This window comes from Biomphalaria glabrata, chromosome 10 (genome assembly GCF_947242115.1).
Source record: "Biomphalaria glabrata chromosome 10, xgBioGlab47.1, whole genome shotgun sequence".
Taxonomy (NCBI): Eukaryota; Metazoa; Mollusca; class Gastropoda; family Planorbidae; genus Biomphalaria; species Biomphalaria glabrata.
Window position 1 is genome coordinate 41863697 of NC_074720.1, and position 18821 is coordinate 41882517.

Consider the following 18821-nt stretch of genomic DNA (forward strand, 5'->3'; position numbering starts at 1 on the left):
TGGAGAGTTTACTAGTTAACATGGATTCCCATGAATCATTGTTTTTCAATTTTAAGACTTCTGTTGTTGTTTTTTTTAATGCTTAAGGATTTAAATACTAGTTTCTAGTACCCCAGCTAATGTTAAATTCATCTTCTCTGAGTCTAATGTTTGTTTATATGCTTTACTTTCTCAAGAGTCCATTTGAAGTGGTTCACTCTAGACTTAGAAATATCCTGAAATCCTGTTTTAAAAAAATCCAAATTTGAACTCAGGACCCTAAGTAGTCAGCCTTGACCTCTTAAACACCAAGCCCTTTTCGTATTAATAAGTACCTGGAATGGAATCTGACAGACTAGTGAGCCCCATATCAAATGGAATGCTAATTTATTATGAAAACATTGTCTTTATGTATGTATGAAATTTTCCAATGATGTACTTGATAGGGGCCAACACCCAGTATAATAGAAGATAATTTACATTTGCACTTAACATTACTTACTGACATGATAAACAATTTTTTTTAATGTACTAAACTAATTTAGACCAAGACCAATTTCATATCAAATAGAAAAAAACAAACTTTTTTTTCATAAAAAAATATTGCTCAGCCAGAGGGTCATAACACACACTTTTTACGGCCTGCATCAGCAGAAAGTCATCAAGTCCAAGGGAACCACGCATCCGCTGCTTCCTGATGCAGTATGGGAGAAAGTTTCAAAGGGCTCAGATAAAGGGACATGGGACTGAGTCATTATGACATCTGAAAGTATGAGGTAACTCATGTTAAACACATTAGGTTTTAAAGAAAAGTACAACTTATTGATTTAAGATTTCAATACTCAGTGATAAAAATTTGTTTCCAGTTGAACAGAAGTACAAGTAGTCATTCAATTTAAAACTAAATAAAACATTTTAAACAATAATAAACTCCAAAATTATCTAAATCATCGCTGTAAAAAATATGACTCAGACTGCTGTACAAAATGAGATTTGAGTTCCTTTCCTTTAACAGTTGTAAAAAAAAAGATAAAATAAAAAATAATGTAAAAATGTATGAAGTTTTACATTCTAATTGGCCTCAAAAATTTTAGGAAGCAAAAATAAAAATAATTTTTTTTTTTAAATAAGTCAAAAACTATTTAAAAAAATCAGTTTTTTTATTTTTAACTAAAAAACAAGTTAACTGACTTTCTTAAGTCATCATTAAATTATGCAATGATAGAGATTAGAAAAAAAAAAACTGAACATGAACTAAAAATACAATAGCAGGTTATATGACTAGTTGAATAATGTTTCCAAAGCAATCAGATGTGTAGAAGTATTTACAATGGATCTTGTTCTTTACATGTAGCTCATGATAAGTATATAAACATTCTTTAATATACAAAAAAATTGACTCTTTTACACAGATCATTGTTTTTAAACAACCAACAATGTCATTACACCAGCCAAAAGTTGAAAAAAAAAATGTACATTATGACATTAATTAAAGCAACTAGACCTTCAAATCATACAAACAGACCTTTAACCATACCCCAAACCCAATGATTGGACAAACAAATCTCTTGACAACCTGAAGATGTTCACATTGACTTAAGCAACTAGACCTTGAAATCAAACAAACAGCCCTTTAACCAGAACTTTAAGCCAATGATCCAATACAAATCTTTAACAGACAACAACCTGAAGACGTTTACATTAATTTGTGACCAGACATGCAGCCTTCCAGACATGCAGCCCTTCCACTGGGCTCAAAAAGACACAGGGAAACAACAGCATTTTAAAGTAACAAGTCAACAAAGCAAAATAAAATAGTTCCAGGCTTCAAGACTTATCGTTGGCTTTAGCTTCAGATAACAACGCAGGCTCAGGTTTCTCAGACTGCATTAAAAGTTGAATCTGTTGTCGTGAACTTTCCAAGAAGAGATCAAGACTTAATAGGTGGCGCTGTCGTACTAATGAATCAGACTGGGGGAAAGAACACATTATTATTTTAGAAAATCCTCCAAGTCACATAATAAAACTATTACGGTAAATTATTTGGTCACAAAAAATAAAAAAAGCTTGAGGGCAAAAATAAATATTTGCATAGTATGAAAGTAGTATGATCAAAGTGACAGCCATGTAATATGCCATAATGACTGTTATCCCAATGATATCAGTTGAACCCGGCTTGAATTCCCTGGGCAATTAAATCATTCAATACAATACAACCTGCTGATGTAATGTTTAAGTGAGACTGGTATAAACCTATATTTTGTTATAATGTTTTGTTGATGCGTATTTCACAATTGTAAGATAAATGTCAAGGTTAATAAAGAAATATTATGATCATCCTTCCCCTCTGCTGTCTGGCATGAGGTTTGAGCTACAAGGGATAATCTTCAATTCTAAAGGAATGACTGAAACTATACAGAAAAAAGACAATGGTTCATCTTCATGGTTTTACCTCAGACTACCCATGTGGCTGATAGAACAATCAACACTGGACTGGTCAGTTGTAGAGGTCATGACATATTCTTTTTTATTATTATTATTTAACAAAAGCTTTAAAATCTCATGTGCATTTTATTTATTTTTTTGGCCATCCTATCCTACTCACTATCTGCGTCTGTGGTGATACATTAATACTATTTTTATCTCAAAGGTGTAACTCTGACATTATTTATATAAAAATACAATATGTAGGCCAATGGGTATACAGAAAGAATTTATTAAGCTGACCTGTTTCTGTTCTTGTATATATGACTGCATGTCTAACCTAGATTGCTCCAAGGCTGTTCTCAATGCTGCTCGACTTTTCTCTTTTTCATCTTGCACCAAACTTGATATTTGTTCCTGAAAAAATATTACAAACAGAATACTTCTACAATATTTTGAGTAATATGGTTAGAGCAGCTCTTTATGTCTTGTATCTGTAGTGTGAATAAGTCTATTAAAACAGTATATATATTTGTAGGTTTATCCATTGTTACATGTTGCATTCATAATGTGCATATTGTTAAATCCTTAACAAGTTTTTTATCATTTGTGGCTTAAGTGTCATTAATTTTGGTCCAACAGGGTTGCCTCTTTTTAATGTGCGGCTTAATTTGAAAGGGAGACAAATCGTCACATTCTGACTTTTGTAGGGAAAAGATTAGAAGCGTAATTAGTTTGTTTGTTAGTTTTACATGTTTCGGATGTTCCTTCAGAGTTGAAGATAATTACTTCCTAGTCCAAACCTCCCGCAGGACGACGGGGGATGGAAGCGGGCAGGGTTTGAACCTAGGACCATCGATAAATCTGAACAACAGTGAAGCGCGCAAACTGCACGACCAGGCAGCCACCCAATTAAGTATCAATCAGTCTAGTCTCGGTATTGGGATTCGCCGACAAGCAAATCAAAATGAAACGGTCAGTGCAAGAATTGATCTCAAGTTAAAAATGATCCATTTAGAAATGTCTTCATTTATGTATCCCCTTAATAAATCAATCAACGGAGTGAATGAAGTAAATTGGAAACTCAGTGTAACCTATAACTGAAATAGAACTATCTCTTCATTTAACATTTGTTGCCTATGTCCTATTGATCTATGTATATTTACTTCAGCTTTCTTTTGTTGCTCTTCCCGCAGACACTTAAGTGCAGCCTCCTGTTGTTTCCTCTCTTCAGCCAGGTCATCACAACACTGCAACTGGTGATCACAAACAAACAAAGGATTCATTTTTGATTCAACAGATCCCAAATCATTTTTCAAAGTAGAAAATAATTTCATCTCTTCTCTAAACTTATTTTTAAACAAATTTTAAAGTATAGATGTGACAGACAAGTGCATATGGAAAGCAAAATTACCTTTATTTGTTCCACATGGGATCTGATTTTTTCTTGTTCTTTATTTAGTTCCTGTTTTAGAGTCTCTTGTTGTTCTTGACTCTTTTCCTTTATAAAATAAAGAAATGTAATTATTGACATGAAGGAAAACATAAATTTTAACTATTAAAAATGTCACTCAGATCTATGATGATTTGAAAAGAAAAAGTTTATGAAAGATATAAAAAAAAATTAAATCTCTTGGATACAAAAAAAAAAACAACCTCAATGACTTTTGCAATGAATTCTCTTTGCTTTTCTTTCTCCTCAACCAAGAAACCATCAAAGCGTTCCTGAAGAATTGAATGACGAAATGAGCAAACATTTTGATGAATATATACAAAACAAGCAAACATTTATAAAAAAGAAAAAGCATCATATTTTGATGACTATAAAAAAAAACAAGCTAACATATTGATAACACAGTTTCTTCCATCCATCCCAGTAGCGCTACAGCCCATGGAGGGCTCTGGCCTGCTTCAACACATCCCTCCATTCATATCTCTCCTGGGCCTTAAGTCTCCATGGCCGAACCCCAAGCTGTTGTAAATCTGCTTCCACATCATCAATCCATCACATTGGGGTCTTAATTGGGTTGCCTGCCTTTTGTTTTTTTGCCAGCATACAATTTTCACTCCTCTGTTCTCTAACATTCTTAACATGCTTTCTTACAAATACAAATTGACTATTTCACAAGTTATTTTTGTACATGATGCCAATGTAAAATGAATCCATTAAACTTAACTCAATGAGCCAACACAATTAATAAAAGAAATGATGTGTATGAGTTATGGTTTGTTAATATGGTTTGTTACTATTGTCTACCAACCTGTTGTCGCACACATGATTCTGCTAACGCTGTTTCTATCCTTCTCTCCATCTCCCTTCTCTCTTCATCTCTCTGTCTCTCATTAAGCTCTCGCTAAATGGTTGCAATTAAAAACATTGGATTTTTTTCAGCCCCAAATCTATCAAAGTTGTTTATAAATATAAAAATATAGTCTTTGAGCTACAATCATCAAAGCTTTAAGAAAACAGATCAAATGTAACTTAAGTGACTTACTTCTGTCTGCAACATGTCCTGAAAGGCTTTCATCTGTGTGGACACGACTTCAACAAGATTTCTCTGTGCTATCTCCTGCTGCTCTAAAACAATAGTTCTAGACTGTTCCTGGAGATTGACAGAAAAAATGTTTTTCATTGAAAGAATAAAATAAAAGTTGTAGGTACTAAATTACAAACCAAAATTACAGGCCCCCCCCCCCCATACACACACACACCCACCACCAAAAAGAAAATTTGATTTAGAAATTCAAGTGTATTTTGAACAATGCGAAAATTATGCCATGAATGAAGTATTATTTAGTGATAGGGTAAAAAAAAAAATAACACTTAACCTAACATACCTGACAATAAAAGGGTCACCAATTAAAAAATACCCTTCTCCTAATGAGTTCCTAACACAAGACATCAAGTAACCAGAAAGAAGTCTTAATGTTTCTTAAATGCACCTCTACTTGTAAGAAACATCCTTGGGAAAAAAGCTTCTGTTAGGAACATCAGACATGCCATTAAAAAATTCCAACCCCATAAGACGTACTTGATAGTGCAGCAGACCACCTCAAGTTGTGATCATTTTACTTGCTTCTTTCCAGTAACAGATGTCTCCAGCACAGCCTGCACATAGCATTCAGACTCAATGAAAGTTTATTCCATACTTTTTCATCCTCTTCACTTACCTTGTATTGCTCTACAACAACAGACAATGCCTCATGGCCAGCCTTCCTGATGTTCTCTAGCTCCTCATTGTAGTGCTGCTGAACCTGCTCAAGTCTTGAATTCTGGGCAGCCAGCTGCTCCTGGCATCGGCTGAGTTCTTCCTCTAAGCACCTATTTCTTTCTAACAGAGCATTTAACTGCTGTGATGTTAGATACAAGTTAAAACACAAAAGTAATGAAGATTTTTCTTTTTGATTCAAATCATGTCATTATAACTTCAAACAATACAAATGATTTAAAAATAAAACTAATTCAACATGATGAGATTTAAGGGAGGCACCATCATCTACTTATTAAGTCTGTTCTAATGTAGATGATAGGGGAATGTTCCTGAGCTTTAAAGAATGCTAGCAAGTAGCTGTGTAGGCTGTGATGATGCACATATTAACAAACTTAATAATTCAATGAAGAAAGAAACATCTCTGTATTTTCTCCAAAACTTCTTTAATAATACTTCTTCAACTTTCTTATATAAATAGCTTCTCAATTCAAATCTTAAAGATACACAAAACTTCACTTATAATAACTTCAACTTTTACATGTAACTTCAATTAATGTAACTTCAACGAATACAACTTCAATTAATGGACATGCTAATATCACAAAACTTATTACTCTACCAAACCATTGCTAGACGAGGACCCCGAATAACTCTCTTTCCCCTAATTTATACTTTTTTAATCGTACATTCCAGAATCATGGAAACTTCTCAAATAATTATTTTAGTAACTTTGACCTTCTAGAAGCTGACGTATGCTATTTTTTCCCTTAAACTCTTTCTTTCATTAGATACCTAAAATTAACTAGTTTACGCTGGACAGCACTGGCATGACCTCTGGCTTCTAGAAACTGGTCGAAATAGGTCACAGTCTCGACTTGTGACATTGGTTCATGTAAAACAAATTCAATGAAGTGGTTTTGAAATGAAGAATGGGCTGAATACAGAGACAATGGATCATTACAGCTAAACATGTTGACACGCAATACATGTGTGATGTTGAGAAATAAAATCTGGTTGACAACAAATGTTAACACACCTATTTACACACTAAGGTCAAGGGGTGGAGCTAAACATGTTGACATGCAATACACGTGTAATGTTAAGAAATAAAATCTGGTTGACTACAAATGTTAACACACCTATTTACACACTAAGGTCAAGGGGTGGAGCTAAACATGTTCTTATCTAGAACTATGTTAAAAGTCTGACAATGAAACATGCTAAATTTCTGAGTATCTTATAATAACTCAGTATTTCCAGGGCTTCCTCTTTTTTTTCTTCTAAATTTTATTAAAAGGAAATAGAAGAAATCAACTTTACCTCAACTAAACTGTCAGCCAGCTCAGCATTATTTACAGGTACCTCTGCTGGTCTATCCACAGCAGGAGCTTCTTCAACTACAGGGGCAACATGCTCCTGGTCTCTTTCCAGCAACAATACATTAGCCTCTACATCAGGAGCTTCTATCAGCAGCTCTAGGGAGGAGGCTCTCACAACTGGATTGACTGGCAGTTGGCCCTCATTATCAGGTTGGTTGAAAAGACGACTTTCATTTATTCCCAAGCCAATGTCAGGCAAATGGCCATTGGATATGCCCAGGTTAGGATGAAAGTTTGAACCAGCAGAAGCAAGCAATGTACCATCCAAGATGTTCTCTGCAATCCTGGCTTGGTTAATGTTGATCTGACAATACAAAAATTAAACATCTAAAATAAAAATAGAGATAGATAACTATATTTACTGTACAAGTTACAAAATGAAGAATTAGATGAGGTTAAATATTTACAACAAATTTGATGAAAATAAAAATGATTTTAATAAGCGTTTAATATATCAATAATATGTAAGCTATTTCATAGTAAAAAAAAGACGAAAATTTAAAAAAAGAGTTATTATTGTTACACTCATACATCTAAGCATCTTCCTTATGATAATAATAAAAATATGACATGATTATAGAAACAAAAGATGCTACAACTTATGATTGTAGGGATAAAGGATGATATAACATGATTATAGGAATATGTGACATGATTATATGAACAAAGGATGCTATAACTTATGATTGTAGGGATAAAGGATGATATAACGTGATTATAGGAATATATGACATGATTATATGAACAAAGGATGATATAACTTATGTTTGTAGGGATAAAGGATGATATAGCATGATTATAGGAATATATGAGTGAGCGAGTCTGGTGTGAATGTACACTTTGGTTTCTTATAGTTATAATGTTTTTTGTTTGGTGTAATGCACAAATTTCAAGACAAATTTCCTTACGGATAATAAAGATTATTATTATTATTATTATTATGACATGATCATAAGAACAAAGGATACTGTACTATAACTTATGATTGTAGGAATAAAGGATGATATAACATGATTATAGGAATAAAGACTGTTGGTCGTTGTGCTGGCCACATGACACCCTTGTCAACCGTAGGCCACAGAAACAGATGACCTTTACATCATCTGCCCAACAGACCATAAGGTCTGTAAGGGGAACTTTACTTTTTGTTTTCTTTTATAGGAATATATGACATAATTGTAGAACAAAGGATGCCATAACATGTATGTAGGAATGAAGAATTTTATACAATGATTATAGGAAGAAAGAACCTTATAACTTCATAGTAGGAATAAAGGACATTAGAATATAACATGACTACAGGGAGTAAGAATGTTATAATTTAATGTCTTTTTATTGTAATTTAATGTCCTTTTATTGTAATGTAAAAAACATTAAGCTCCCATTTTAGAATAAGCAGCAGGTTTATCTTGTTTGAGAGCATTATTTATAATCCTGTTTCACACAGCTACTGACCTCATCAAACAGGTCATCCTGGGGCACTTGAGGTATCACATTATTGTCTAAAAGATGGTTTACTGCATCACCCGATGCTCCAGAGATGTCTGAAGGATCAAGATATGTTGGGAAACGATTCTGTGCACAAAGTAAGTCAGGGCGACCTGAGGTATTTCCTGGATCAAGAAAAAATAATAAATGATTTTTAAAAAATGTTTTTGAAGTTATGGCCAGATCAAAATTTTTAAAAAAATATTCAATAACATTCTTTTTAACTTCATTTGGTTTGCTAAATTGTGTGTAAGTGCTGCAAATTTTTAGCAGCTTTAACTGATAGAAACAGTTTGTAAAGTAAATCATCTTCATCATTTGTCCCATGACTTTTGTCCTAGGGGTGCTGTGATAAATTGCATAACCAAATCCATCCACTTTTCCCAGTCAGCAGCTGTTCTTAGCAGGATATAAAGAAGAAGACTGGTTCAAGACAGTTCAAAGGTCATAAATGAGGTCACTCTTTTGACATACTACAACATGGTGTGTTACTAAAGTAAATGTATTCAGTGATCATATAAATTATGAGAAACTTAAATCTGGACTTAAGAAGAAAGTGTTATAAATAAGATTAATGTTAATATATGATCTTAGAAAGGTTCCTCAGTAGTAAATCTAATTAGCCCAGATCAGCAGAAAACACTTAAATTGAAGAATGCAACAACAACAACAAAAAGTGAAGCAAAAAAAAATACTGCTCTAAGGTTGAACTGAATAGCTTGGAGCATTGGATTCCATGGCAATGAAAGTTGCACTATACAGCCTCCAATTTTGATCTATGCAACTTCAATGTTAGAAAAATATTTTTATTTATAGCATGGGAAGCAGGGTCGAGAGGCTAAGTACGTTTGAACTTGGCTTGGCTACCTATGAAGGGGGCTCGAGGTGTAGTTATGATCGTAATCAAAATGTTTTAGATATTTAGGGGTGTCCAAAATGCCTTCAAACAACAGGCTATTAAAAAGTAAAAAAATAATCATTAAAACATGATGAACAGTATTTCAATAAAAATGTTTTGATGTCCTACTGAGACAATAACATTTGTGTACTGTTGACATTCTGTAGTCAGTTGATTATAAACAAAGTGCTGTACCTGCACTAAACAATACCCATGGAGAGTCAGCTGGTTGAGCTTGGAGAGAAGGTACATCTACTATTTGTTCAGCACCCTGGGGAGAAACAAAAATTAAAAAACAAACTGTCATGTTAATTGTGCATAAAAATTATTATTTTTTTACTTTTTTTTATTAGCTGTTGAAATGTACTACTATTTCAAACTTCATTAACTATTTATAGTGGTTAATAATAATAATAATCTTTATTGTCCGTAAGAAAATTTGTCTTACAATTTGTGCATTACACCAAACAAAACATTGTAACTATAGAAAACCTAAATGTACATTCACATCAGACTCACTCATAATTTACAAGTGAAAAGTTTATTAAAATATCATATTATTTTTATTTAATAATTTGATTGCCAGGGGAACAAAGAGTTTTTGTGTCAGTTTGTCTTAGCTATCAGTATCTTGTATCTTTTTTGTGATGGTAATGCTTAAATATAATTCCTAAAAGCTTTTTAGTCATGCAATATAATTATTACAATTTTATGTCTCCTAATTCTTATGTCTTGTATAATAAGGTGTCAATATTATTGAAATGTAATTACCTCAAAACCTCCAAAGTCACCGAAGTCATCTTCTTCCTGGTCATTCTGTGAAAAAAAAAGAAATTTAAAAAAGTTAATAAAATAAGTCATCGAAATATGAATTAATACTAAATGAAAATGATTCCGAAAATGAAGGATGAGTGTATTGCATGACTATGCAAACCCAATTGTGACCTTCATATAAAGACTAAAAATGCAAAATACCTAGTAGAGGTCTTATAATTTAATAAATGAAAAACTGTCATGGAATCCCCATATTGATGAAACTTTTTAAAAAATCAAAGCATTAGGGTTTATTAAAAGAAATTTCTATAAATCAAATTAGAACATAAAACTAAACTGTAGTTTAACTAATTTCTTTCTAATATCGTGGTATCTGGGGCAATCAAGGAGGATATACTTATACATGCTCTACAGTGAGGTAAGAGTCACAGTAATCACACAGTGCCTGTCACTCTGTCAAAGCCAAGATTAGCAAGTCTGGAGCAATTGAATAAAATCTTAGTTAAAAGGGATTGTAAGCAAACAAACAAGGATAAACAAGATCTTATATTACTTAAATACTCTTGTAGTAGTGTAATTATACTTGACAAGTTATATACTGTTATAGATCTAAGTTAACTAAGTACCTATTATAAGATAAGATAGAATTTAGTTTATTTACTTCTAAAACATGAAATTTTACATTCAAACATTATTTTAATAAAAAGAACTAGAATCTAAGTCAATCTAGATTTCTAGAATATTCTAGATCTACTTCAATGATATGAAAACCCAAAATAAAAAATCTATATAATAATATACTATAGTCATAGATATTAATAGATCTATGTAGCATATAGTTGATATAGGGCAATATAGGCAATATAACCTATTTTGATGCTAAAAAATGTCTAGATTATTAAATTATTATTGTAACTAGAAATCTATACAGATGGTAGATATTAACTTCTTTTTCAAAGAAACATTTCTATTTTTAAGATATAAGTATAAGTTACTATAACTATAATTTACAGACATTACTTCAAAAAAGAAGATTATGTCTGACTCTATACTGTAATACTCTAACCTCTATCACATTATGTGACTGTCCTACGTGTCATGCATTCAGTCATGCATATTAATTAATAATAAATATATATTTAAATAAACCTGCAAGTTATTAAATTATATATACTATAGATCTAGAATATTTATATATTATAGATATAAATTTTAATTATTACAATTTTGATGATTTTAAATTTAATTTATTTAATTGCCTTCCTGATAGACATACCCTGATTTCAGGTCTGTTTCTGTGTGAACTGCCACTGGCCATTTTTTTGTTTGACACTAAATTACAGTAAATAGTTAAAAGTAGAAGTGCATAACATATAAATCTAGATATCTAAACCTAGAGTCTAGATCTAGAATCTACAGATTTTTCTTGGTATTAATATCAAGATCTTTATCCAGTTCTAGATCTAGATCTAGAATACAATATCAATAGGTTTGTTATTGTAATAATTTGTTTTCACGGAACTGTGTATGGACGCTGACATTTTTTATCTTGCATGCTGGGTAGTTACAAAACCTGAACTCTAGCATAAACATCCTAAAGATTATGGCCTAATTAAATTGTATTGTTCTGTACTAGATCTAGATCTCTAGAACTAAATTCTAAATCTTTCAATATAAAAATAAATAATTGCTTTTTAAAAGTTTAAATCTGATTTTAAAGAGACGTGGCCAAAGATAGATATAAATTACCGTAGCTAGATCTACTTTCTTCTGTAGATTCTAGATCTAGTCTAATTTTTAGAATATCACCCATCTAATGTATCACTTGACTAGATCTATGTGAGAAAAAATATTTGCCTTGTATCTTTTCTCATCTGTCCCTTGATTTTTTGTGGTAACCATGAATCTCTCTATTTGTCCCGGTCAGCAGTTGTACTTAGCAGGATATCAGGAGAGAGGCCGGTACATTCTTTAACATTGTCCAGCCAGCTTTTCTTCGGACGACCCTTTCTCCATGCTCCCTTTACTGTACCTTGTATGATGACTTAGACATTGAGTCTCTTCACAGTATTGTGGAGTTCCTCATCCGTTTTGCCAGACAAAGTGTAACTTGTAACAGTAAGCCTACAAACTCATTGTCTTCTTTTCCTGGTATCTGATACCCAAAAATCTTCTGTATCATTTACTCTCAAAAGCTTGGATTCTTCTTTCAGCCTCAGCGTTCAGTGTCAAATTTTCACAACCAATATAAAAGTATGTTGTTACCGGTCGTTGAATTGTAGCACCAAACTGCTGGTAGACAACTTATATATCTTAACTAATAAAACTTCAAATAACTTCTATAATTTCCTTTTGTGAATAAAACTAAATAGAACTTTATTTATAATATATAGACAGAATCGCAGCTTGTGATAAATGAAATACATGTAGTAATAAAATATGCCCATCTCGACAGTCTGCGCCGAGGTTTTGGCGGGCTGGATAGCAACGCATCGTGGGTCGGCTTTGGCCCGCGGGCCGTATGTTGGGTATCACTGTGGTCAGCCTCCGTGCCTTATCTTGAATTCATCATTCCTTATTCGAACAACTACTAAGCATTTCTTTGTTACACCCTCTGCAATGATCGTTGTGCCTCTTAACACTTTCTCTCCGTAAATTATTTACCACATTCTGGTGGAATCAACGTTGGTATCGTCAGTTAGGATAGAAAGAGTTAAAGCCTTGAAACAATTCTTCCATTCCATCTGGAACCATGTCGCCATCTTTGAGCAAGTCCACTGCAAGTGAACAATTTCATTTGTCCTTTTTTTTTTTTCGCTTCGGTCTGAGTCGGTATCTGCCGTTGAGGAGATAGACAGGTAGTGGTTTGAAACAATAACCGCTACACTGCAGGCCCTCAAGCAATAGAGTAATGTTCTCCATCGCTTGGAGATGAAATTAGAGTAAATTTGCATTGCCTTGTTACTTTGTGATGGTAGCCTACTTGCGTTCGTCTCCCATGCGGGATAAGTGTTATAGACAGCATACAAATTAATAAATAAATGCCTTTTTTTTTCAAATTTGCTTTCTCCCGCTTCTTTATAAGTGTTTTTCTTACAGGGGGCGCTGGCGTATTAAAAAAAAACGAAAGGGGGGGGGGGCGGTAGGCCAAAAAAGGCTGAAGACCACTGCCATAAGGTGTGATATGTGCCTCGGGTTGTCGTCACAATGGCACAAGTTCGAATATTCCTCACGGCTAGGAATGTCCGATAGTTGCCATATATTTAACAACGTAATGGAGAATAGAGTTCAATAGTGAAAATAAATAAATAATTAAGTGAAATTAATTGGTATGCACACCATAAGTCTTAATGCAAAGAAGAAAGAAGAGAAATGCTTGATAACAACTGAAATATTGTTGATGAATGTACTTTAAAGTAATGTACTTTAGTTGGCCTAAGATAAGTTTGAAACACAAGTAGGCCTACTTTATAGAACTAGTAAGCTTTAATAGGCCTACCTTAAGATCACTTAGGATGGAATGTATTGGTGTTGATACATAATCATTTATCGTAAAATATGAGGATTGAAATTGCGCTCTATCGAGCTTGTTACAATTGAAGAGAGGTGGAAATCTTGGTGTTTTTGTTTTCGTCTTTAACCATTGTAAAAGTTTGTCTTAAAGTCTTCATTTGTTTCTATTTGTGGACCATCTCTTGATGCAATGATAATTTCATATTAAATGTATGCAAGCAATCACTTGATCATTAACTTTTTGATAAACAAGATGGCAAGGATAGGCCTACCACTGAACACATTTCTTTAGAACCAAAGTAGGTATTCAACTGTTTATGAAAAAGGTCAGTTAACGATATTGTATGTTATTTATAGAAACATAACTTATCTATATTATAAGCGTAGAAAAAATAATAATCGATTTATATATATCTAGCTATCAAGAGATCTCTTAAACTAGCAAACATATTCGCGTGAAATTTGGTACACGATTTATATATGAATCTAGCTATCAAGATATCTCTTAAACTAGCAAACATATTCGCGTGAAATTTCGTACACAGGTTCCTTTTATCTCTTAGGTTCTCACTAAGACACAATTTTGACGCCTCTTAATCTACCCAGCTCTAATGGGTACCTGACATTAGCTGAGGAATGTAAAGGCGATTGGTCGTTGTGCTGGCCACATGACACACTCGTTAGCCGTGGGCCACAAAAACAGATGACCTTTACATCATCTGCCCTATAGACCACAAGGTCTGAAAGGGGAATTTTTTTATATAACATAAGTAACATGAACCTTAGTCACAATGCCAACGATACACTTTGGGCTCACGCTGCCCACAACCAAAGATGGTCTAGCCTATGCACAATGGCCAAGTAGGGATCATACAAAGATAACTGTTTACGCTCAGAGTCCCAAACCTGAGCCCTAAACAAGAAAAATTTGAATTCCTTGTGATCAACCTAATTATAACGACAAGCGATTTAGAGCTACGAAATAAAGTAGCCTACCATAAAACTTAACTTACCCTACCACTAGCCTACTGGGGACCAACAAAAGAAGCCCCAACAATCACCAGCCAGCCAAGCCAAAACAAAAGAAGAAAAGGCAGAATATGTAGAATCAGGTTTCTATATTATTTTAAGAATTCATATTAAAACATTCAGCATACATATTATAGTACATAAAAAAAAAAGCACAGAACAAAGAATCAAATCAATATGGGCATGGCAAAATTGTTGAAATGGCATTAGTTCAGGAGCAAAAGTCAGATTATTTGCAGACGATTGCACAATATATAGAACAATAAAAACAACATAAGATACTGAAATTTTACAAAAAGAATTAAATGAATTACAGAAATGGGAATCAAATTGGAGCATGTCTTTCCACCCAGAAAAATGTCAGTTATTTAGAGTAACAAAAATAAATAAAAACTACTTATATTATTCATGGTAAAACAGTTACACAGACTAGAAACTCAAAATATCTGAGTGTAATAGTTGGCCTAAATGAACAGAATATACAGAATACACATATTGATTAACAAAACATTGGGTTAATTAAATGAAATGTTTAAAAATCAAACAGAAACATAAAACTAAAATGTTACTTAACTTTAGTTAGGCATTCTGAACCATCCACTGTTTGGGATCCCTCAACTCTAGTAAACATAAATTACAACAAACACAAATAGAGCAGTGAGATTTATAACTAACGAATATTCATATTTAATCACAGTGACACCATGGGTAAAATCACTAAATTTAGAGACATTTCAGAACAGAAGACTAAAAAGTTAATTAGTAATAATGCATAAAACACGGAAGCCTTAATCTTACAAATAGAAGTAAAATACTAAATACTAAAATACTCGGAAAGTCACAAAGAGCAAGGCACATTTATTATTCCATATGCTAGGACAAACTTAAACAAGTGCTCTTTCTTCCCTAGTACATATTACATATTTCCGATGTTTCTTCAGCGTTGAAGATCATCGACGGGGGATGGCAGTGGACAGAGTAACAACCCGAGACTATCGAGTGACCAAACGACAGTCCAGCGGGCATACTGCACTACCAGGCAGCTGTGCTACAGCTGGTAACGTTTATCATAAAATTCGATAACCAATACATAAATATCTCGTTCCCTCCAACATATTTCGGACATGTTTAAACATTTGCATCTATGACAAGGGCGTTTACCGGTATATAATCCAAAGGACCACAAATTTTTGGTTATATCCCTTTGCATCTCGGCATGCACATCGGCTATAGACTTTTAACGCATAAGTTAAATTAGAATATTTGAGACATTTGACAAACGATGTTTAAGGGCGTTAAGGTCATCGTTTCTTTGGTCAATGAGAATTTCTTGTTACAGCTATACCGATCAACTCAAAGGTTAAATGTAAGACCCTACATCTAGAATATCGCGTTAAAACCTGACCATCAGTTTTACCAAGTCACGCAATACAGACAAAGTAAAAAGTGACCCTCTAAGACCGAGATCAGTCATCATGGAAGGCCAGAACATTGACCTGCAACGTCACAACCTGTGGGCACTGGAGACCAATAGCTCGTTGCCTCATTACAGGTCTGTAAGACGTGGCGACGAACTATCGGTCAACACTGCCCATTGGCTGTGACGTCGCAGGTTAGTGTTGAGGCCTGCTATGACGCACTGTCTCGCTCCGACCACGCGTCATGACGTAAAGCTCATTTGTTTCTATGACAGACTGTTAACGCTGATGTCATGAGTCACGTGGTCATAACAACGCCCTATGGCCTTTACTTCCTCAATTTATGTCAGTGAGATAAGGAATGCAATGGCCAGCTCAGTGGCGTAGCTAGGGTGGGGGGGGGGAGAATTTGAAAATCCCCCCGGGCCCCCACTTGAGTGTTCGAAATTGTTTTTTTTACATTAAATATCACGCAAAATGCAGGGGCCCCCAAAGAGGTCAAGCCCCCGGGCCCCCAAATGATGGCTAATTCCTAGCTACGCCACTGGGTCAGCTAGCCTGATCCTGTTATCCTTAAGTTTGCCAATGTTCTGACATGAGAGGGCAGAGATGCCCGAGTCAGCCAGGAAAACCAGAGACTTGGCAGAGTTTAAGTCACTGAATAAAATGCATGACTAGATTGGCCTATTGACACAAGTAGGATGTAACAATCTTCGTTTTTTGAAGTAACGTCTCTATTTTATAAGATAGCAGAGGCCATGGTTTGATCAGCAGAACTGCTACCAGATAATCTAGATTTTAGATCTAGCACACATGTGTAGCCTAAAACATATATATATATATATCATGCATTCATCATCATCAAACTCCATTTGAGTGAGGGCTTGAGAGGCTCAAATCCTCTCTTACAAAAGCCCTGGACAGAAACCCTGCTGTCTTGCGTAGTACATAAATGTCGCCGTACAGGTCGAGAATTTTTGGTTTCCCAGACCCTGTCGAGACGGAGATCAGCAAGTCAAACAGAATATGAGGCACGGTTTCCTCTTCCTCCCCGCAGCGGGGACACCGTGAATCGAAATTTGGCCATAGCCGTGAGAAATATGAGCCAACAGGACAATATAGCATTAAGTCCACGCGATATTGTGTCGCGCTATTATATCTGGAAATTGTGTCAGAGCTATTTTGTCGTCCGACCAACCCAATTAAAAAAAACAACAACAAGCAATAGAAAAAAAAATATTTTTTTTAAAACCAAAGCTTATCTAAGGGGACATAACACCAAATTACTGCCATTTATCTGAAAATTACAGGTTTTAGCTCCCTTTCTATTATATAAAACAACATTAAGGAATTAGTACTAAATGATTAGCTAACTGGTTAATTTTTGGATTGACTCGTGTACTGTTATCGACTATGAATAATTATGCAAAATTTCTACTTGATCCGAGAATGGGAAGTGGTAGAAGAGGCATGTTCAAACTTTTTACCATACAGACAGACAGACAGAGTGAGTTGATATTAGCTTCGTAAAAATGTGACGGGACCCGCCATCTATGAGTCGATTTCGGTAACAATGGAACTATAGAATAGGCATACTGTATACTAAACTACCCAATAAATAAAAAGTTTCCCCTTTCAGACCTTGCGATCTATGGGGCAGATGATGATGAGGTCATCTGTTTCTTTGGTCAAACGGTTAACGAGCAGGGTGTCATGTGGTCAGCACAACGTCTAACCACCTTTACTTTCCCATTACCTATTAGAGTTGGGCGGACTCAAGGGCGTCTTTAAAATCCCGAAATTAAAAATCACAGTCTTCAATGAGATTCGAACTCGGGACCTCTTGGTTCAGCTTCACCACTCAGTCACCACATCCCCAAACTTTTTTCCCCTTTCGTATTCCGATTTTAAGTTAGTTCTGTGACGTCTTGTGACGTGAATTATTGAAATTCGACAGGAAGATTATAATATTCTGTTGAACTGCTTCATTATGATCCGTCTATGTCAGGGGTGGGCAACCTTTTTCCATCGTAGGTCGCATAAAAAAAAAGTTTGGGAATGGATGGCGGCATACATATATTAGTAACAAATTTATAGTCAATGTCCTTCAAGGAACTAACAATTTCTACCTTAAGCATCCGTAATCTTCTCAATACCTTGCCCAAGCTAAGCCAGCGGATATAACTGTGGTACCGAACAAAGATTTTTTTTTTCCAAATCTTCAAGTAGGTACTTCTCGGAACTACCTGTTATAAATTTGATAAATTTGATCACTGAGATAATTGGGCCAATAATGTCTCATTTTCAATGCAGTTTTGCGCAAAGTATTCCATTTAGAATTTATGGTTGGGATATCGTTCTTTATGTGTTTTTTTTTTTTTAAACTGTTTTTCTCAGTCAAAACACGGGTTCTATCAGTTGTTACATTTGCCGTCTTGTTCCAAGCCAACCCAACACTTTCAACGCAGTTTTTTGAATAAATACTGGCCTGAGCTTGTGTCTTTGACTGAATGTTTCAAAATATTACCAATACAAATATTTTTCGTTTTCTCTATTAAAAAAAAAACACCAAGAGACAATGTTTCTCTTTATCAAAAGTCATAAGCATAAGAAGTTTCAATGAATTATATAGATATTTAAAATTTTTATTTTCATATATTTTCTTTTTTTATATGTATAATTTGGGGGCACACCTGATTTCTGTAGG

At 34.2% G+C, this 18821-nt stretch overlaps 1 protein-coding gene across 1 annotated transcript; it reads right to left on the bottom strand.

The window, feature by feature from the left end:
* Positions 1-1444: 1444 nt before the first annotated feature.
* Positions 1445-11708, bottom strand: LOC106064533 (coiled-coil domain-containing protein 91-like). Its single transcript, XM_013223113.2, has 13 exons — positions 11431-11708; positions 10152-10196; positions 9576-9651; positions 8450-8607; positions 6936-7298; positions 5575-5754; positions 4899-5006; positions 4665-4757; positions 4060-4128; positions 3818-3904; positions 3570-3659; positions 2707-2820; positions 1445-1950 (listed from the first exon to the last, which is right to left on the bottom strand). The coding sequence occupies exons 1-13, from the start codon at positions 11470-11472 to the stop codon at positions 1807-1809; spliced, it is 1569 nt and encodes a 522-aa protein (XP_013078567.2). The 5' UTR covers positions 11473-11708; the 3' UTR covers positions 1445-1806.
* Positions 11709-18821: the final 7113 nt, after the last annotated feature.

Bases quoted from the DNA above. Each gene is read 5' to 3' on its own strand.
- LOC106064533 (XM_013223113.2), bottom strand. From the start codon at position 11,472: ATGGCCAGTGGCAGTTCACACAGAAACAGACCTGAAATCAGG. The intron at 10,197-11,430 runs GTATGTCTATCA...TTTTTTTCACAG, and splicing joins GAAACAGACCTGAAATCAGG to AATGACCAGGAAGAAGATGA. The intron at 3,660-3,817 runs GTAATTTTGCTT...TGTGATCACCAG, and splicing joins CCCATGTGGAACAAATAAAG to TTGCAGTGTTGTGATGACCT.